The sequence below is a fragment of the Pleurodeles waltl genome, chromosome 1_1 (assembly GCF_031143425.1).
Source record: "Pleurodeles waltl isolate 20211129_DDA chromosome 1_1, aPleWal1.hap1.20221129, whole genome shotgun sequence".
Classification (NCBI taxonomy): Eukaryota; Metazoa; Chordata; class Amphibia; order Caudata; family Salamandridae; genus Pleurodeles; species Pleurodeles waltl.
The window spans coordinates 88,076,454-88,093,107 of record NC_090436.1 but is presented as its reverse complement, the minus strand read 5'-3'; the positions used below and the strand labels follow the sequence as shown (position 1 = coordinate 88,093,107).

The 16,654-nt window shown below is 46.3% G+C and overlaps 1 protein-coding gene across 2 annotated transcripts in view; it reads left to right on the top strand.

Annotated features, from left to right (window-relative positions):
- Nucleotides 1-16,654, top strand: part of TPGS2 (tubulin polyglutamylase complex subunit 2) — a 128,320-nt gene that overhangs the window by 27,824 nt on the left and 83,842 nt on the right. For both annotated transcript variants that reach the window (XM_069218386.1, XM_069218295.1), the window contains exon 2: nucleotides 4,288-4,367. In XM_069218386.1, coding sequence (XP_069074487.1) covers nucleotides 4,288-4,367 — 80 coding nt within the window. The remainder of the gene's footprint in view (nucleotides 1-4,287; nucleotides 4,368-16,654) is intronic.

The window sequence follows — 16,654 nt, the reverse complement described above, 5'->3', positions numbered from 1 at the left end:
AGCGACGAACCAAGGGCACCTGACAACGAGTCACGGGTGCCATCCTGGGCGACAGCTTGGAATTTATTGGCACCATAAAGAGAGACCTCAGCCATCACCTGTGCTCCTCTCTCTCTTGTGGCCTGTTCTTCAGAGGGACGAGAGCGGGGTCGGCGATGACGGCGGCTGTGCCTGGAACCTCCCCTGGACCAATAGGAACTGATCCTTACCCGATGTTCCCGCTGTGTCCTGGATTACTTTCGAGTGCAACCACTCTCATGCCTCTCAAGGGAGTGTAACGCTATCTGTATTTAACCACTGGCTCCATCTTCACCACTGACTCCATTTTGTGCTTAGCCTAGATTCAAATGCCGTCACATTGGTGGCACAAGTATTTTTCCGGGCACAGCTTGTTAACCTGTTTTTGCTCTTCTCACCAGGGAAAGGAACAAAACATGGGGGAGAAATGTAGATAAGAAGGTACCGGGCTGAGAATGTTTATGGTAGAGAAGTGCACAACTCAGTCTTGGAAAAACACTGTGAGATTTGGCCAGTCTGATGCGTGTTTTCTCAATAATGACCTGATACAGCCAACGTGTGAATTTCATAACTTACTCAAAGGGAGGGGGGTTTCTAGAGCCTTCCTCTTAAGTTAGTTTAAAGACTATAAGGTGAGGAAGCTTGACAGCTGAAACAAAAGGAACTCATCTCTGGGAATGGACGCATTGCCCAGAGAATAATCCCATTAGGGTGGTTCTCTTTTGTCTTTCAGTTGTCAGGGTTCCTCAACCCGAAGTTCGCAGACAAGGGATCATGTCGGAGTCAAGCCCCATGTGATGCATTTTTAATTCTTACTATTTCATTTTGCTATGTGCATGTATGAATACGTAGTCACTGCACATATATAGATATATATTAATTGTGTGTTGATATACTGCATATTCTTTGATCATTATTATTGTACTGCTGTGATTATTTTAAGAGTTGCACGTGTATTGCTGCATTCACTATAAGTGCTCACATTATTATCTTTGTGTAACCTGGGAAGTGCCTTAATAAATTCATTACTCACACTAAGAGTGCTGCATTCTTTGCATTCCTTTCACTTCGTTCCCTCTCAGTCTGAAGCAGAGCAGAACAGGGGTGGAGAAAAAATTTGACACATCTGCGTCCACAACTCGCAGTTTGGCAGGAAAAAGGACCGCATATTTTAATCCTGAAGCCCGCAGCTGTGCCTTGACTGCATTAAATGTGTTGCGGAGCCTCTGAACCTCAGCGGTGTAATCAGGATATGTTGTAATTGTGTTCCCATTGTATAGCCAGGGGCCCTTTGCACGAACTACTTGTAGCAGGAGATCTCTATCCCTATAGTTGTGAAGGCGCACTATAACTGGACGAGGTGGTGCTCCAGGCAAAGGAGGTCGACCCAGAACCCTGTGCGCCTGCTCAATAGAGAAAAACTTTGGGACACGGTTGGCCAAAACTGTGGTTGTTAGCCAATCCTCAAGAAATAGGTCCACACTAGGACCCTCCATCCCTTCAGGAAAGCCCAGAAATCTGACATTATTGTACCTTGAGCGTCCTTCAGCGTCCTCGGCTTGCACCTCAATTTGTAGGGTAGTCACCTGCTCCTGCAGGGTAATCACAGAGGGACAAAGTGACGTCAGGGAAACTCCACCTCATCCACTGGCTCAAAGAGCTTACCCTGATCAACCCTCAGCAGGCCAGTCTCAATTTGGATAGCCCCTAATTGAGCTTCCATGGCCACTTTGGAATCCTGAAGAGCCTGTAAGACCTTATCAAACATCCCTGTGTGTTTCTCTTGAGTACATTCCAGTTGTCAAATCGGATCCAGGGGTACGGGGGTCGCCAGCGTATTCATAATGGTCTTTTGTGAAGGTCGTTTAGGCATCTTCAGTTCCACCGTGCCCCGGATCCATCCCCTCACGGTTGTCCACACAGGTATAAAGAGCACAGCAGACTTAAGAAGCAAGCAGCAGGTGGAGACAGAGTACGGACCAGCCAGAGGCCCCGGCTAGATGCGGTGTCTGGAGGGAAGACACCTAGCGATGATGTCAGAGGCAAGTAGTAAACAATATCCGGCATCTAGCGGTTCCAGTCCCCCAAGAGTGGTACCCGCAATCACCCCTGGGCAGTCACATCTAAGTGATCCACCAGGTGCAAGGTGGTCCAACATGTGACCCGTGCGATCAATTGCAGACAGTGAGCACAGCAGTTGCAGATAATGGGCACAGGTTTGGAATGCCCATGGCCATCCCACATCCCGCGCCAGGAGAGTCAGGAAGCAGTAGATAAGTCATTCTAACAGTCTCACGCCAATGTAGTCATGTGTGGACCGCTGTATCAATGAAGGTACATCACTGTCCCGGCACATCTCCCAGTCACCAACCATATGGCAGCCTTCCAACGTGTCCAGCTGGTATAACGTGGCCCCTGCGCTGTTGTATCCATGTAGGAGTTCCTCCATAACATATCGCAGCATAACTGTCCATCACTCACTGCTCAGGAGGCTCCCCAAATGCTACCCCTGTTAAGGCCCAAACCACAGCGCAGTTCTGTGATCAACAATGAATCCTCTGTGCTCCGTAGCAGGGTAATGAGGGTATGTAGAGCAGTAACCACCGTGGCCTCTGTGCCCTTCTCACAATGCCGTTGGCGCCCGCTGCAATGCGTGCCGAACTCCACGCCATCTGCCAGCAACAGTGAGTGCCGATCACGGGTACCGCCACTACCTCACAGTGCAGGCAGCGTTGGTGTAGGTCTCTAGAGCAAGTGCAAATGACCAGCACTCCAGCCATATTACCAGCTGCTGGTCGTCCGCTCGATGGATAGGCGAGGCCAGATCACCCCAGCAGCTCCACTTAAGCACTGGCCTCACCTTGCGTCTGGTAGGCCGCCGCCTCAACAGCGCCAGTCACTCTGCCAGGAGCTCTACGGGTTGCCCCCTGATCTTCGTGGCGGGAGAGGGGAGGCAAACCCTCAATGTCAGGGGAACAGCCCCCCGTTATTGTGCAGGATACATGTTGTTCGGGCCAGTGGCGTCCTCACAGGAAAGCCGTCGCATCTTAGCCACCAACTGCCCCAATTTATAGTATGTTGATTATGAGCATTACTATTTTGATTAAGAGCCTAATATTAATGTACCATGTCCACCACTAATTAATGTACCTGTCTACCACTGAAAGGGATATTTTAAACATGACTTTTATCAAAATGATTCTTCCCTTATTATTTCTCAATGAATTATTCACATTTAGTAAAGAAGAGCCAAAATCACTTGTATCTTGGCATCGTTTTTTATATCACATTAAAAACATTCAAATCAATCTCATTGTACAGATATATCCATTATAATCACAATGGCAGCCGCCGCATAACTCAAGGGGAGGCGGTGGGGTGTTGGTAAGGAGAAAAGATAAAAATAAAAAAACACTTACCTTGCTTCTGTCCCTGCCCCCTCCTGCCACCTCATGCTCCTCTTCTTCTGGTGTTCCAGCATTCACTGCTGGGACACCAGCACAGGCTCCCGAGCAATCCTGGTGCTGCTTTCATGCAAAACCTAGCATGAAAGTGGCACCAGGATTGATCTGAACGGCAGTGCTGCTCAGACACAGCCCTGGGGTCTGTACAGTTTCTCCAGCCTGGCTGTGTACAGACGGCTGGCCAAACACACATGCGCACTTAGGTGCAGTCTCCCGTCCTCCCGCCTCCCGTGGCCCTGCCCTTCCCTGCCCTGCTGGCTGTGCCAGAAGCAGAAAAATAAAACAGTAGTAAACTATTGTTTTATTTTTCTGCTTCTGGCACAGCCAGTGGGGCGACGCTCGTTCACCATAGCGAAGGAGCCTCCCCTGCATAATCAACACAACATACAAAACCTATATTTGTTTGCAATTCATACAAAATATGTCAGTCTTAAACTCTTTAGGTCACATAGTACATCTAAAGTGTCATTCTTTTCATGAGACTCCTACCTACCTAGTCACTCACACTTTACTCATTCATTTAACAAATAGAGATTTGTGCATTACATGCAATAAAATGTATTAAATGTATCTTTTGTCCTTTTGGTATTAATTCCATATTCCCCTCTTTTTAACCGCCACTTCTTGTCTTCAAATGATCTTAAACTTCATAGAATCTATGAAAATGTGTTTCTTAGTTTTACAGTTTGATTTAGATTTTCTATCCTTATAAACATTGCGGGCGTAGACCAAGATTTGCGTCCGGGTCCATTATCTATTGCTGAGGTCACCAGAATGTGACAGGTGCTTTGTGTTTATTTTTCAGAAACATCACCAGGGGTGACTGAAGTAAACTTCGTAGACAAGCCTGCTGCGGAACGCCACAGGATCATCTCGTGGGAGCAGGTGGGCTTTGTCCATTTGAACTTCGGGCTGCAGCATGTTATTATCTCATATACCCTGTGCTTGGAAGCTAGCCATGATCTAGATCAGTGGTTCTCAACCTTTTACCTTCAGTGGACCCCTATTTTATCATTACTGGAACCAGGGGACCCTCACTGAATTATTATTGGAATCCGGGGAACCCCCCACTAAATCATTACTGAAAGCTGCGGTCCTAATCTGTTTATATTATTTAATTTTCTAAGCAGTTGCGGACCCCCGTGGGTCCCCGGACCGCAGGTTGGGAACTACTGATCTAGATAAAACCTTTGAAAACAAATTTGATGTAACAAGACACCAAAACATCAAAGCAACGAATTATTGCATTTACATTGCTTCTAAATGTGACAAGCGAGCATGCTTTAGATAGCGCCTATATTTAAACCTTCTAGGTTTTTACATTTCTGTGTGGCATGAGAATAAATATATCGTGACCGCCAGAGGTAGCAGCTGCTCTTCCTTGCTTTTCCTTTTGATGAGTAAGTAAACAGGACCCTGCTTATTTTTTATTCCCTGCCATTCCTGTATCAGTAGCAAATAAGATGTTGAACACAGCAAGGGGCTTGGGAAAGTCACTAAAAATATAAAGTTTATTTCATTCACACATTCATATATAGTTTTGGCGTGTCTGAACCCAGTGCCCTCCCTTTCCAAATTAAAAAAAATTATTGACTCCCCATTTCATTCATTTTCATTCACATTTTCTTATTTATTTGTGTTTGACGTTATGAGAATAATGGATTTGTCAATACATGTTTTTAATTTGGGGGAAGATTGTAGTAGGGTTCAGATATGTAAATTATCCTTGTATTTTTTGCCATAGTCACAAACCAGTTATTTATCAAATGATGTTAGTTTCCATACCACTATAATGGTTGGAATTGCCTGGTGCCTAGGCACTAGGAAACTTTGAGGTCGTCCCAGTGAGGTCAAAGACCGCAACAAGGGGCCTCACCCTTTCATTTCAGACGTTGTCAGAGGGTGTCAGAAGTCACCTCTTGTAATGTATTGGTTTATCAACATGTACTTGTAGTTCAACAGTATGGTCACTAAAAGAGGGATAATGTTGGATATAAAAACCATATTGAACACAAGAATGTGTTGTTTGAGTTTTACTCATAAACAAAGGCTAAATGAGGTAGAATTGAAGAAGCTGCTTAAATTGTAGTTAGTTAATTCTGCCAAGACTGTAAGTAAATCTGGGATGTCTTCCCCAGAGATGGTATGTTATGACTGTAAATAAATAAGAAATTGGAGCATTTTGTAAAGGCACGATTGGGTGGGCGCTACAAATAAAAGCTGGATTGTGGACTCATCCTACGCCTCAGGTTCGATGAGATAAATGGCAGTAGTGGCAGGCGGTACAGTTCGCTCTGCCGGGAAAACATTGGTGCCTCTAAATATGTTCTTGGCTGTCAGTCTGGTTACTCAGTCTGACTTCTGTAACCACTAATTGTTGGGTACACATAGGAATTGCTAACCTGTGCTTATACTAGTTATTATCAACTGTTGGTATCTGGTTTACGCTTTTTTCCACAAGAACATATCTCCTGCTTGACTGAGGAGTATCATTCTGCAGTTTTTCAGTACACATGGCATTAACAGACTGTAGCAAAGGATGACGTTTCCTTTGCAGTTTAAAAGCTATAGGTGTGAGACAGAACAACCAAATTTAGTGTGATTCAAAGAAACCAGTCATGGGAATTTGTCACCACTATGATACGTAAGACTACTTCAAAAGGGTGATTTCTCAAATACAAGCTAAACGTTATATTGTGCTCATGAGGATGTCGGAAAAGACAAGCTAGAAGTCTGAGACTGGCACTTAGATGAAATCTTGAAGAAAACTAGACACTAACAGTGCTTCACCTGAAGTGACTGCAAGCGTTATCTACAACAACAAAAAATAATTGAAGGAAATCATTGAGACAACGCTTCTAAAATATTTATATTTCCTAGAGGTCTTTCACAAGTCATCCACTCATCGGAGACTGTACCACTAGCTTCTTCGCTCCAAAAAAATGCTACTTGTTGAAAATCCTAGTAAAAAGCAGCTTTCTAAAAGTATGTTTTTAAGGTTGTTTGTCAACATAGGGCACAGTGAAAAATCTGAATCCTTCCAGTCATTCAATAAAAAGAAATGCCTCCAAAGTCTCCAGCATAGATGATTATCCAAGCTAGCAAGCACTATTATCTGCACATTTGATCTGAGCATCTGCAAGTGTCCTGGGCTTAGGGCTGGAGTTCTCCAGCTCTGTGATGGGCCAGTCTCCTTCAGAAGGAGGTAACAGGATAAGAGCATTCCTATGATCTGCATCATGATTCACAACAGTTACCCCAAATTAAATACCATGACTTCAGAGACATCTTTTTTTTTTTTTAAAGTGAGAGTCTGAAGTCCTCCAACATGCTTTTTGCTTGGACGGACTCACAGTACAACCTCTCTATCTGGAGCTGTTCGTCAGTGAGTCTCCTCACCACACTTAGGCAGATCCATTACTCAGGTAAAATAAATAACAAAGATCATAGTCCAATTGTAGCACCATGGAGGAAATGTGGGCCTGATTCTAACTTTGGAGGACGGTGTTAAACCGTCCCAAAAGTGGCGGATATACCACCTACCGTATTACGAGTCCATTATATCCTATGGAACTCGTAATACGGTAGGTGGTATATCCGCCACTTTTGGGACGGTTTAACACCGTCCTCCAAAGTTAGAATCAGGCCCTGTGTCTGTTCTACATGCTCACCCATGATTTCTCATCTTTTTCTGGAGCCTGCATTTGCTGGGACTAGGACTCTGTGCACTGTCACGCGTCTGTTCAGTACCACAGTGCATGTGCTCTGGCCCTACAGGGTACTGCTCAAAATGGTTTCACCCAATCTTTAACTTTCCTGTTAGGGTAAAGTAAATAGCAGAGAAACTTCACCAGAAATAAATTATTGTTTGTGTTCTATAGTGTCGCTTCACAAAAGAATATGCTTTTAGCTTACAGGAGTATCAGTGTGCCCGTGCTTGAATATAGTTTAAAAGCACTGCAAGGAAACCAGATAAAGGAAATTGTCTCTGCTAAGAAAGAGCATCTCTTTTTCTATATTAGTAAGTCTCTCCTAAACTGTGCCTTATATACCCCACACGTCAGGATGTGTAATATCTAAGAAGTGGAACCATACATATTTGAAATGGGCGCCCACACAGTGATTGAAGGTGCAACAGCCATTTTCAGTATTTAAGAACAGGATATGCTATCCAGAAACAGGCCTAGATATAATTACAGTTATTCATTTCATTTGTATCTGTACTTGAGGCAATGCCAGCAACATTAATCTAACTTATTTTATTTTCCTGTTCATTTTGAAAGTGAGATTTAATGGTGAAATCAGAGTTTTTTTTGCGGAAAGTACCTTTAGAAAAATGTTCTTTCTGCTGCCTGAGCCAAAACCAGCTTAGAACCAGTTCCGATACTCCTCTCGCTTCTAGAGTCCCATACACATTCCAGACTGGGGGCAATAACCCTGCCCTCCAGAGCACAGTTGCTTCGCCTCTGGACCCAGAAAGGCACAGGGATTGCTGAGTCATCTGGGAGTGCCCAGGAACAAGATGCAGAACAAAGGGAAACCCTGACACTAGATGTTTGGGATGGAGATGGAGATGCCAACCGGTGTTGCCCTCATTTTCCAGAGTCATTCTAGAAACTTTGGCACCAATCTCTGTATTTATGGAGAACAATTTTGGACCCGATAGAGAGGCAAAAAACTAATCTAAATAGGGGAGTGGTATCGGAGAGTGTCATAAACTTGGTGCATGAAAGGTTCAGCCATATTAGATTTAGGGTTTTGGGAAATTTCTATGGTAAAGTGAAGAGGAAGTGCTGAAAAAGGAGGTGTCTACAAGGTGACAAAATAGCCTGAATTGGGTAGGGAAAACCTTCCAGTCACTGGTCAGTACGCAGGCTCGCGCCTCACCTCTGCCTCCTCAGAACATTCCTAGACCGGGATAGAATACACCTAAAGAAAAAGGCTCTGCTTAAATTAAACAAGCATTGGCATAGCCAGCAGGTCTCGGCTTTGGGGCCTTATAAGTGTTTAGTCATGCAGCACATTATCCTGGGTGCTGTACCACCAGGGATTTAAGAGCGGAGCGGGAAGTTGGCATAGGGATACCTACAATGCAGGCAGACGCCTGCAGCAAGAATAAACCCACTATCTTAATCTTATTCAAACAACATACCACATACCAGCTGTTGTCTGTAAAAATCACGTGATTTGACAGAAGGCCATCCGCCAACCTGGTTCTACACTGCATATTCTGAAGGTGGTTACTGTGGTTACTGTGGCTGCCGCAGCCAATAAAACGTGCGTTTTGTGGCACATCACAGGTTGCGCAAGACTGGTCCTCTCAGGTACGCATGTAGGGGGACTGATACTCAGCCCAGTGCTGTTCAAGGACAAATTTTAGATGAGGTCAAGACTGATGATGCAATGTTGGCCACATACGTGGAGCTGGCTGGATGAAAATGACAGCCCGGCCAAAACAGCGGATGCTTTTTTTAACGAAGGGCAGTAAAATGTTGGTAGCAAAAGGTTTTCATTTGGAATTTTAGTGCATTGCAGGCCTCTTTCATGTACACCTTTCTAACCTATTCATCGTGTTGCGCCCCCTGATTGGAGGTGGAGGGTTGAGCTGTTCTCCCTTAGATCTCTAGTGACTGATCTGCATTGTAGCCTATAATACTACACATCTGCCCTGGCCACCTTTCGCTTTCCTGCACAGCTCTCACCTACTTTTTGGCCTTCTGTTGTCACTTGTACAGTTACAGGGTATTACTTGCACTGTGCCTTCTTACCTCTGGGTCTCTTAGGTTAAATAAAGCAAATATATTAAATGACAACACATTTCATGGAATACATTTTGAAAAGAAAAGTTTATAAATATTTTTAAGACTATTCTTTGTGTTCCTGGTGTATTTTAAGGTACCCATCTTGAGAGCCTTGGAGTACTTATGTTAATATTTTAAAACATAAAAACAAGAAAAACGATAGCAGACACCGCTGACTTACCCCTCGCAATACAGCGATTTACACCTCTACGGACTCCTGGGCTCTTTCATGCATGGCTTTCTGATCTCAGCGGAACCATGAATGTTTCCAAACGTTATTTGGTGTGGTGTAACAAACAGAGCTGCCGACTTTGGTGCTCTGGAACTGGGTTCCAGTCGCGGCGTCAGTTTAACCAAGCCTACTAAAAACACGCAGAATAAAAATACAATTAAACAATAGGGAATCTGAATGTAAACAAAATGAACTGATAAATTTAAACATTGGTGAATCAGAACATAAACAAAATGAACTGAAGCAAAATTACAAATGCCCTTAGGTACTGGTTGAACTCACTTCGGGAGAAAAGCCTGTTATGTCCTCAGCCCTTGTAAGGGCTGGGACGTCATGAGAGAAGAGCACGCAATAGCGGTAATGAAACGCGTGACTCACTTTGATATATTTGCAGAGGCGCGGCCGAGTGCGGTCGCGCTGCAGAACAAACCCGTCCGCACGGGTCTTGCTCCATCGGCGTGTTCCAGTGCTTCTCTGGCCGCACCCAGCCACGCCCTTCTTTATTATATAGCTCCGGGCCGGAGGCCACGGAGCAAACCAAAAACAAGAATTCAGAGGTGAAATACCCCGTCAACATCCGGGGATTTCACCCACAGAGATTATCCCCCCCGTACAGTGTAATACGCGTCTGCTGGCCAGTTACGTCACTGGCCAGCGACATTACATTCCTCCACAAAATGCAAAAACACACAACACGAAACATACCACCCTGAAACGTGAGTCACTAATCACACACATAATCCCATAGACGGGATGAAGGACAAGGATTGCCCCGCAAACCATATCTGCCAGATCCAGATCGCTGAGACACTAACTCAGTGGAGGGACCACCAGTCTCGGATCCAACCGGGATCGACACATGACCATCTCCAGCATCAATCAGTGATCCACTTACTGGAACGTCCACCTCGGGCCCTTCACCCACTGGCAGACTAGCCGCGGCATCTTCTACGCCGTCCTCCCGAATGTCACCCACATCATGAAACTTTTTAAATAACGACACATTTCGGGTCACGATGTCACTTCCACGCTGAGCAACCACAGCAGATCCATGTCGCTGAACAATTCTCCATGGGACTGTAGAAAAAGGCGTACGAAATTTTCTACCAGGCAGAGTCTGCCTGAGTAAGACCTGATCACCAACCTTCAGGTCGGAATCCGTATCTTTCCTAGCACGGCTGACCCTGTGATTTGACATCCGCCTCTTCTCTTGGACCAAATCCCGAGCCATCTCAGGAGGACACCATGAAGGATGATGAGGAATCGCATCAACAGACGCCCTCCCAAACGCAACATGTCCCGGAGCCAAACTAGTGGTAGAATGAGGTGTTTGGCGATAGTTCCGTAAGAACGAAAAAATTGCGTACTCAACAGACTGGCCACCGGCCACCGCAATCCTGATTACCTTATTTAAAGTCTGCATGAATCGTTCCACCTCACCATTGGCCTGAGGCCAACGCGGAGTGATCCGGCGATGACGTGTGCCAGTAATCTTCATGTACTCAGCAAGTTCATTGCTCTGAAACGGCGGCCCATTGTCAGTCTTGATCTCGGCAATAAGACCATGAGTAGCCATCATTTTTTCCAATCTAGCAATCACCACCTCTGCAGTGAGGGCCGGGATGATTTCAACCTCAGGATACTTTGAAAAATCATCGATGACAACCATGGTGTGACGACCATCAGGCAAACTACCAAAATCCAAACTCGCAGAGACCCATGGACCTGTAGGGGTCGGTTCCGTTTCAATAGGGACAGGCCTAGCCGACTCACCAGTGGCCTGACACCACCGGCATGACCTGACCACATGCTCAACCTTTTCGTCCATGAGAGGAAACCACACCTTGGATCGGAGTCGGCTCTTGGTCTTGACCATACCCTGGTGGCCATTGTGTGCCAAATCAATTGCTTTGGAGGTGGGAGATGAAGGTATGACCAAACGACTTCCCCTTAACAAACAGCCTTGAGAGTCAATGGTAAGCTCACCCTTCACTCCAGAAAGGCTTTCAAGGATGCGTTGAGATTCAGAGTTCAATAAAGGTAACTGACTTTTGATTCGGTACCACTGACCACTCTGGACGCCCTTCATGACTTTTTGCAGGCACTCATCCGATTTGGTTGCTTGTATGATTTCCCCCATGGTCATAGGCAAAGGCCGGGATCGATCAGTCACATATCTGACATATTCTTCAGTTTCTCTGGCTTCTTCATCCTCTACTTCGGAGGCACTTCTAGGATGCCTCGATAGATAGTCAGCCGGATTCTCGGATCCCGGGCGATATTCCAACTGGCACCTATAATCTTGTAATTGTAGCATCCACTTCTCAATTCTTGGCGGAGGTTTGGAAGCAGTTCCATTGAATAACGGAAGCAGTGGCTTATGGTCAGTGGTAACCACAAACGGGCGGCCATACACCTAAATGTGAAAATGCTTGCACCCCCAGTGGACCGCAATAGCTTCCTTCTCAATTTGCGAATAACGCTGTTCAGTGTCAGTAAGTGAACGGCTAGCATATGCGACAGGAGCCCACATTCCTTCTCCTTGTTCCTGCAACAACACCGCTCCTAGACCCTTGGGTCCAGCATCAACAGCAACCTTGGTATTTCTTCTCAGATCAAAATACTTCAGTACAGTCTCACTTGATAACGCCTCTTTGATTTTGTCAAACGCTGTTTGTTCAGCAGACCCCCATTGCCACGTTTTGAGAAGATTCCTCAGGGGTTGGGTCAGGTTGGACAGATCCTTTATAAATCGACCACAGTAATTAACCATCCCTAGAAAACTTCTGACTTCCGTGACAGTGGTGGGCGGTGACGCCTCCTTAATGTCATTGACCTTCGCAGGATCAGGGGCCACCCCCTTCTCCGAGAACATGTAACCAAAAAACTGTATTCGGTCTCTCAGAAACTCACACTTTTGTCGATGCAAAGTTAGTCCAGAGTCCTGGATGCGTTGTAGGACCTTTTGTAATCTGGCGTTGTGTTCAGCAACAGTGGGAGCATGTACCAGGATGTCGTCACTGACATTTATGGTTCCCGGCAAACCCACCAACAGCTCCTGAATCAAGTTTTGGAATACTTTCGCCGCACTTGATATTCCAAAACTTAAACGCTTGTACCTTCGGAGCCCCACGTGAGTCGAGAACGTCGTTATGTATCGGGATTCCTGGGCCAACACCAGCTGGTGGTACCCCGACCGGAGATCCAGCTTCGAGAACCATCTTGAATCGCTGAGCTCTCCCAGAATGTCATCAATCGTAGGGGTCAGATGTCTTTCTCTTTTGATGGCCGCATTTGGGAGACGCATGTCCACACAGATTCTCACCTCGCCTGGTTGTTTAGGTTTCCGAGCTAACACAATGGGCGACACCCAGGAGGTGGGCCCAGAGACCTTCTCAATGATCCCAGCTTTTTCCAGATTGTCTAATTCTTTCTCCACCTGGGGTCTGAGATGGAACGCTACTCGCCGATGGCGGAGAGCTATCGGTTGGATAGTGTGATCAATATGGAGCTTGATCTCCCGGCCTCGTAGACACCCAATGCCATTAAAGACTCCCTCGTACCTGGCTACCAATTCCGTCACCGATTCTTGGTGAATGCTTAGCGCGAACATCACTATTTGTAACTCCTCCGCCGCCTGACAATCTAACAGCATGCCAGTCCCTCCTTCAGTCACGTAGACCCTTGCTGATATCGAGTGTTGTCCATGAGTGATAGTAGTGTGGAACATACCCCTCAGGGAGAGGGGAGTGCTTTGTCCATAGGCATACACCTTGACATTTGTCTTGGTCAAAGGTGGGGTCGGGGACATCTGGCGATGTTCTTCAGCCGCTAATAAATTTATGGACGCTCCCGTGTCCACGACAGCCACCACCTCATGATGACCTATCAGTATCTGGCACTTCGGAAGTTGTGCTTGGCGATGATTGGTAGGTGTAGCCGCAAATAAGGAGTGAACGACATGAATGACCGTTTCATCATCATCCATGTCACTCCCTCGCTCTGATTTTTCAGGAGGGGCGTCTTCACGCTCGACATTAACGGTTGCCGTTCGGGCATCTTTGGACCTGCAGACCTTTGCAAAATGATTCATCTTTCCGCAGCTCGCACAAATTTTTCCCCTCGCTGGGCACTCAGAGGCTCCGTGTGGCACTTTCCCACAGTACCCACATTGCCTGGCTCGTGGACCACTCACTTTTTGTGGGGTTTTCTTCCGGGGTGTTATGACTGCGTGGACGACCTCTTCTTTTATGGGACGTTGTAAAGCCGCCTCCATGTGGGAGGCCCTGGCTTTCGAGAGCTCCTTTGTTCGGCCCAGTTGTAGAATGTCCGGTAGTGATTTCCCCGATTCTTCTAGGATGCGTTCCCTGAGGGGCAGGGAAGCACACCCTTGTATTAATTGTCCTCGGACTTCTTCAGTCTCATCATTAAATATACACGTGCCCGCCAGCTCTCTCAACCTTAGGTGAAAAGCATCCAGCGATTCATCCGTCCTTTGTGTCGCCTGTCTAAATATGAATCTTTCATAATCAGTATTGACCATTGGCTCAAAATGGCGGTTGAGGGCAGCTATGAGTGTTGTGTGTGTCTTAGGCGCATCTTCCACAATGTTTTTCGCAATCTTATATATGTCCTTGCCCCCTATGTGGATGAGCATGGCACGTTTCTGGTCGTTCGCTACTTTTGTGGCTTCAAAGAACAATAAAACTCTTTCCACCCACTATCTCCACTTGGGCGCTTGTGTCGATGGAGCCCCTTCTACCACAAAAGGCTCTACTGGAGGTATTGCTGACATTGTGGTTGGGGTGGTGTTGGGCAGGTTACTTGCTATTTTGCTAGTGCTGAGAGTTTTTTTTTTTTTTTGATTGCCCTCTTTGGGGGGTTCTTACTCACTGAGTCCTGATATTTTCTCTTCTATTCACGTTTTGGCGATGATGCGCTTCTTCCGATTTGCCTTTGTGCACTGGCTGTTCACTGTAAGTACTGTGCACTTTTTTTTTTCTTTGCAAGGATGTGTGATTAAATTCTTCTGGGATTCCTGCCCTGCCGCACGAGCACCGCGGTAGACACGCAGCCGCAGCAGGGCTCGACCCTCGAGGCGTGGGTTCGCCTCTCCTCGTCGCCACTTGTTATGTCCTCAGCCCTTATAAGGGCTGGGACGTCATGTGAGAAGAGCACGCAATAGCGGTAATGAAACGCGTGACTCACTTTGATATATTTGCAGAGGCGCGGCCGAGTGCGGTCGCGCTGCAGAACAAACCCGTCCGCACGGGTCTTGCTCCGTCGGCATGTTCCAGTGCTTCTCTGGCCGCACCCAGCCACGCCCTTCTTTATTATATAGCTCCGGGCCAGAGGCCACGGAGCAAACCAAAAACAAGAATTCAGAGGTGAAATACCCCGTCAACATCCGGGGATTTCACCCACAGAGATTATCCCCCCCCCCCGTACAGTGTAATACGCGTCGGCTGGCCAGTTACGTCACTGGCCAGCGACATTACAAAGCCCACATTTAGAAAACTGAGGCCATAAACCAACAGCGTCTCAAAGCACGAGCGCTCATGTTCCGACCAGAAACAAATGAAACTTTCAGGTTGATCATATTACCACAGCCTATCCATGTGCGCTGCACAGAAATGAGACGTGCCTATTGTCTGTCAGGTCGTCGTATGTAGTGGATAAACACTGTGAAAGTTAAACTAGTTTGGGCCTGACAGTGTGTGGCATAACGTACAGAGCTTCCGATTTTGGGACTGGAGAACGGGGGTCTCGGCTTCAGCTCTCCCAGTTCCCAAATTAAATTTGAAGATGGAGATAAAGTAAGATTAAACAATGGCAATCTAAACCAAATACAGAAGGGAAACAAAGGGCCAGATGTAGCAAACTTGGAAATTGCGACTTGCAATTTGCGAGTCGGAGCGACTCGCAAATTGCAAGTCGCAATTTCCAATGCAGAACGGTGTCTCAGACACCGTCTGCGAGTCGGTATGGGGTCGCAGAGACCCACCTCATTAATATTAATGAGGTGGGTCGCAAATTGCGGCCCCATACCGACTATGGGCACTCGCAAACATGGAGGCCTGCTGTAGTCAGCAGACCTCCATGTTCGTGACTGCTTTTAAATAAAGCAGTTTTTTTTATTTTTAAGTGTAGCCCGTTTTCCTTAAAGGAAAACAAGCTGCACTTAAAAAACAAAACGAAACCTTTAGTTTCGGTATTTTTTCACGGCAGGCAGTGGTCCCTTGGACCACTACCTGCCCTGAAAAAATTGTTTTGGGTCCATTCACAAAGTGGAAGGGGTCCCATGGGGACCCCTTCCAATTTGCGAGTGGGTTACCATCCACTTGAAGTGGATGGTAACTGCGACACCATATGCGGTCGCAAATGGTATTGCATACCACTCCGAATCGCAAATAGGAAGGGAACACCCCTTCCTATTTGCGATTCTGAAATGCATATTGCGAGTCGGTCCCGACTCGCAATATGCATTTCTGCATAGGAAAATGCGATTTGCGAGTCGCAAACGGCAATTTTTGCCATTTGCGACTCGCAAATCGTTTCCTGCATCTGGCCCAAAATTACAAATAAATGCTGATCTGTGCTGGCAATGAAAAATTCAAATGCCATCTGCAAATGTGATCTGTACTGAAGCCCACATCAAAGAAAACAAACGAGTGCCCAGAGGCAAGGAGAGCAGAAAGGGAAGTGGGAGATCTGTTCGGAAAGCTACTAAACACAAACGTCCTAAAACAGGAGCTGAGGCAAAAGAAAAAAGTAGTGCGCTGCAACTAACTTAAATGGCCAGAAGGGAACTGATCCATGTAACAAGGCAGGTCCCCTGGGCGGAACAAAACAGCCAAAAAGCAGGACCAATGTAAGCTATTCACAAAAGATACAACAGGAATTACGAAAGGCAGACGCTTCAACCAATAATGAGTGATGGGCGTGGGCAAAGCCCGCAGAGTAGATAACAGCATGTCTCGTAGCGACAGCGCATGCGCTGCCAATGCTCAACCTAAAGACTCCTGACTCTAGGCTAAACTGAACTGTTATCAAAAGGTCAGGTGACTGCCCTCCTATTTTCCTATGCCCCTTGGATTCACAAAGCACAAGGACTCCTGATTCTGAACAAGGCCAATCTG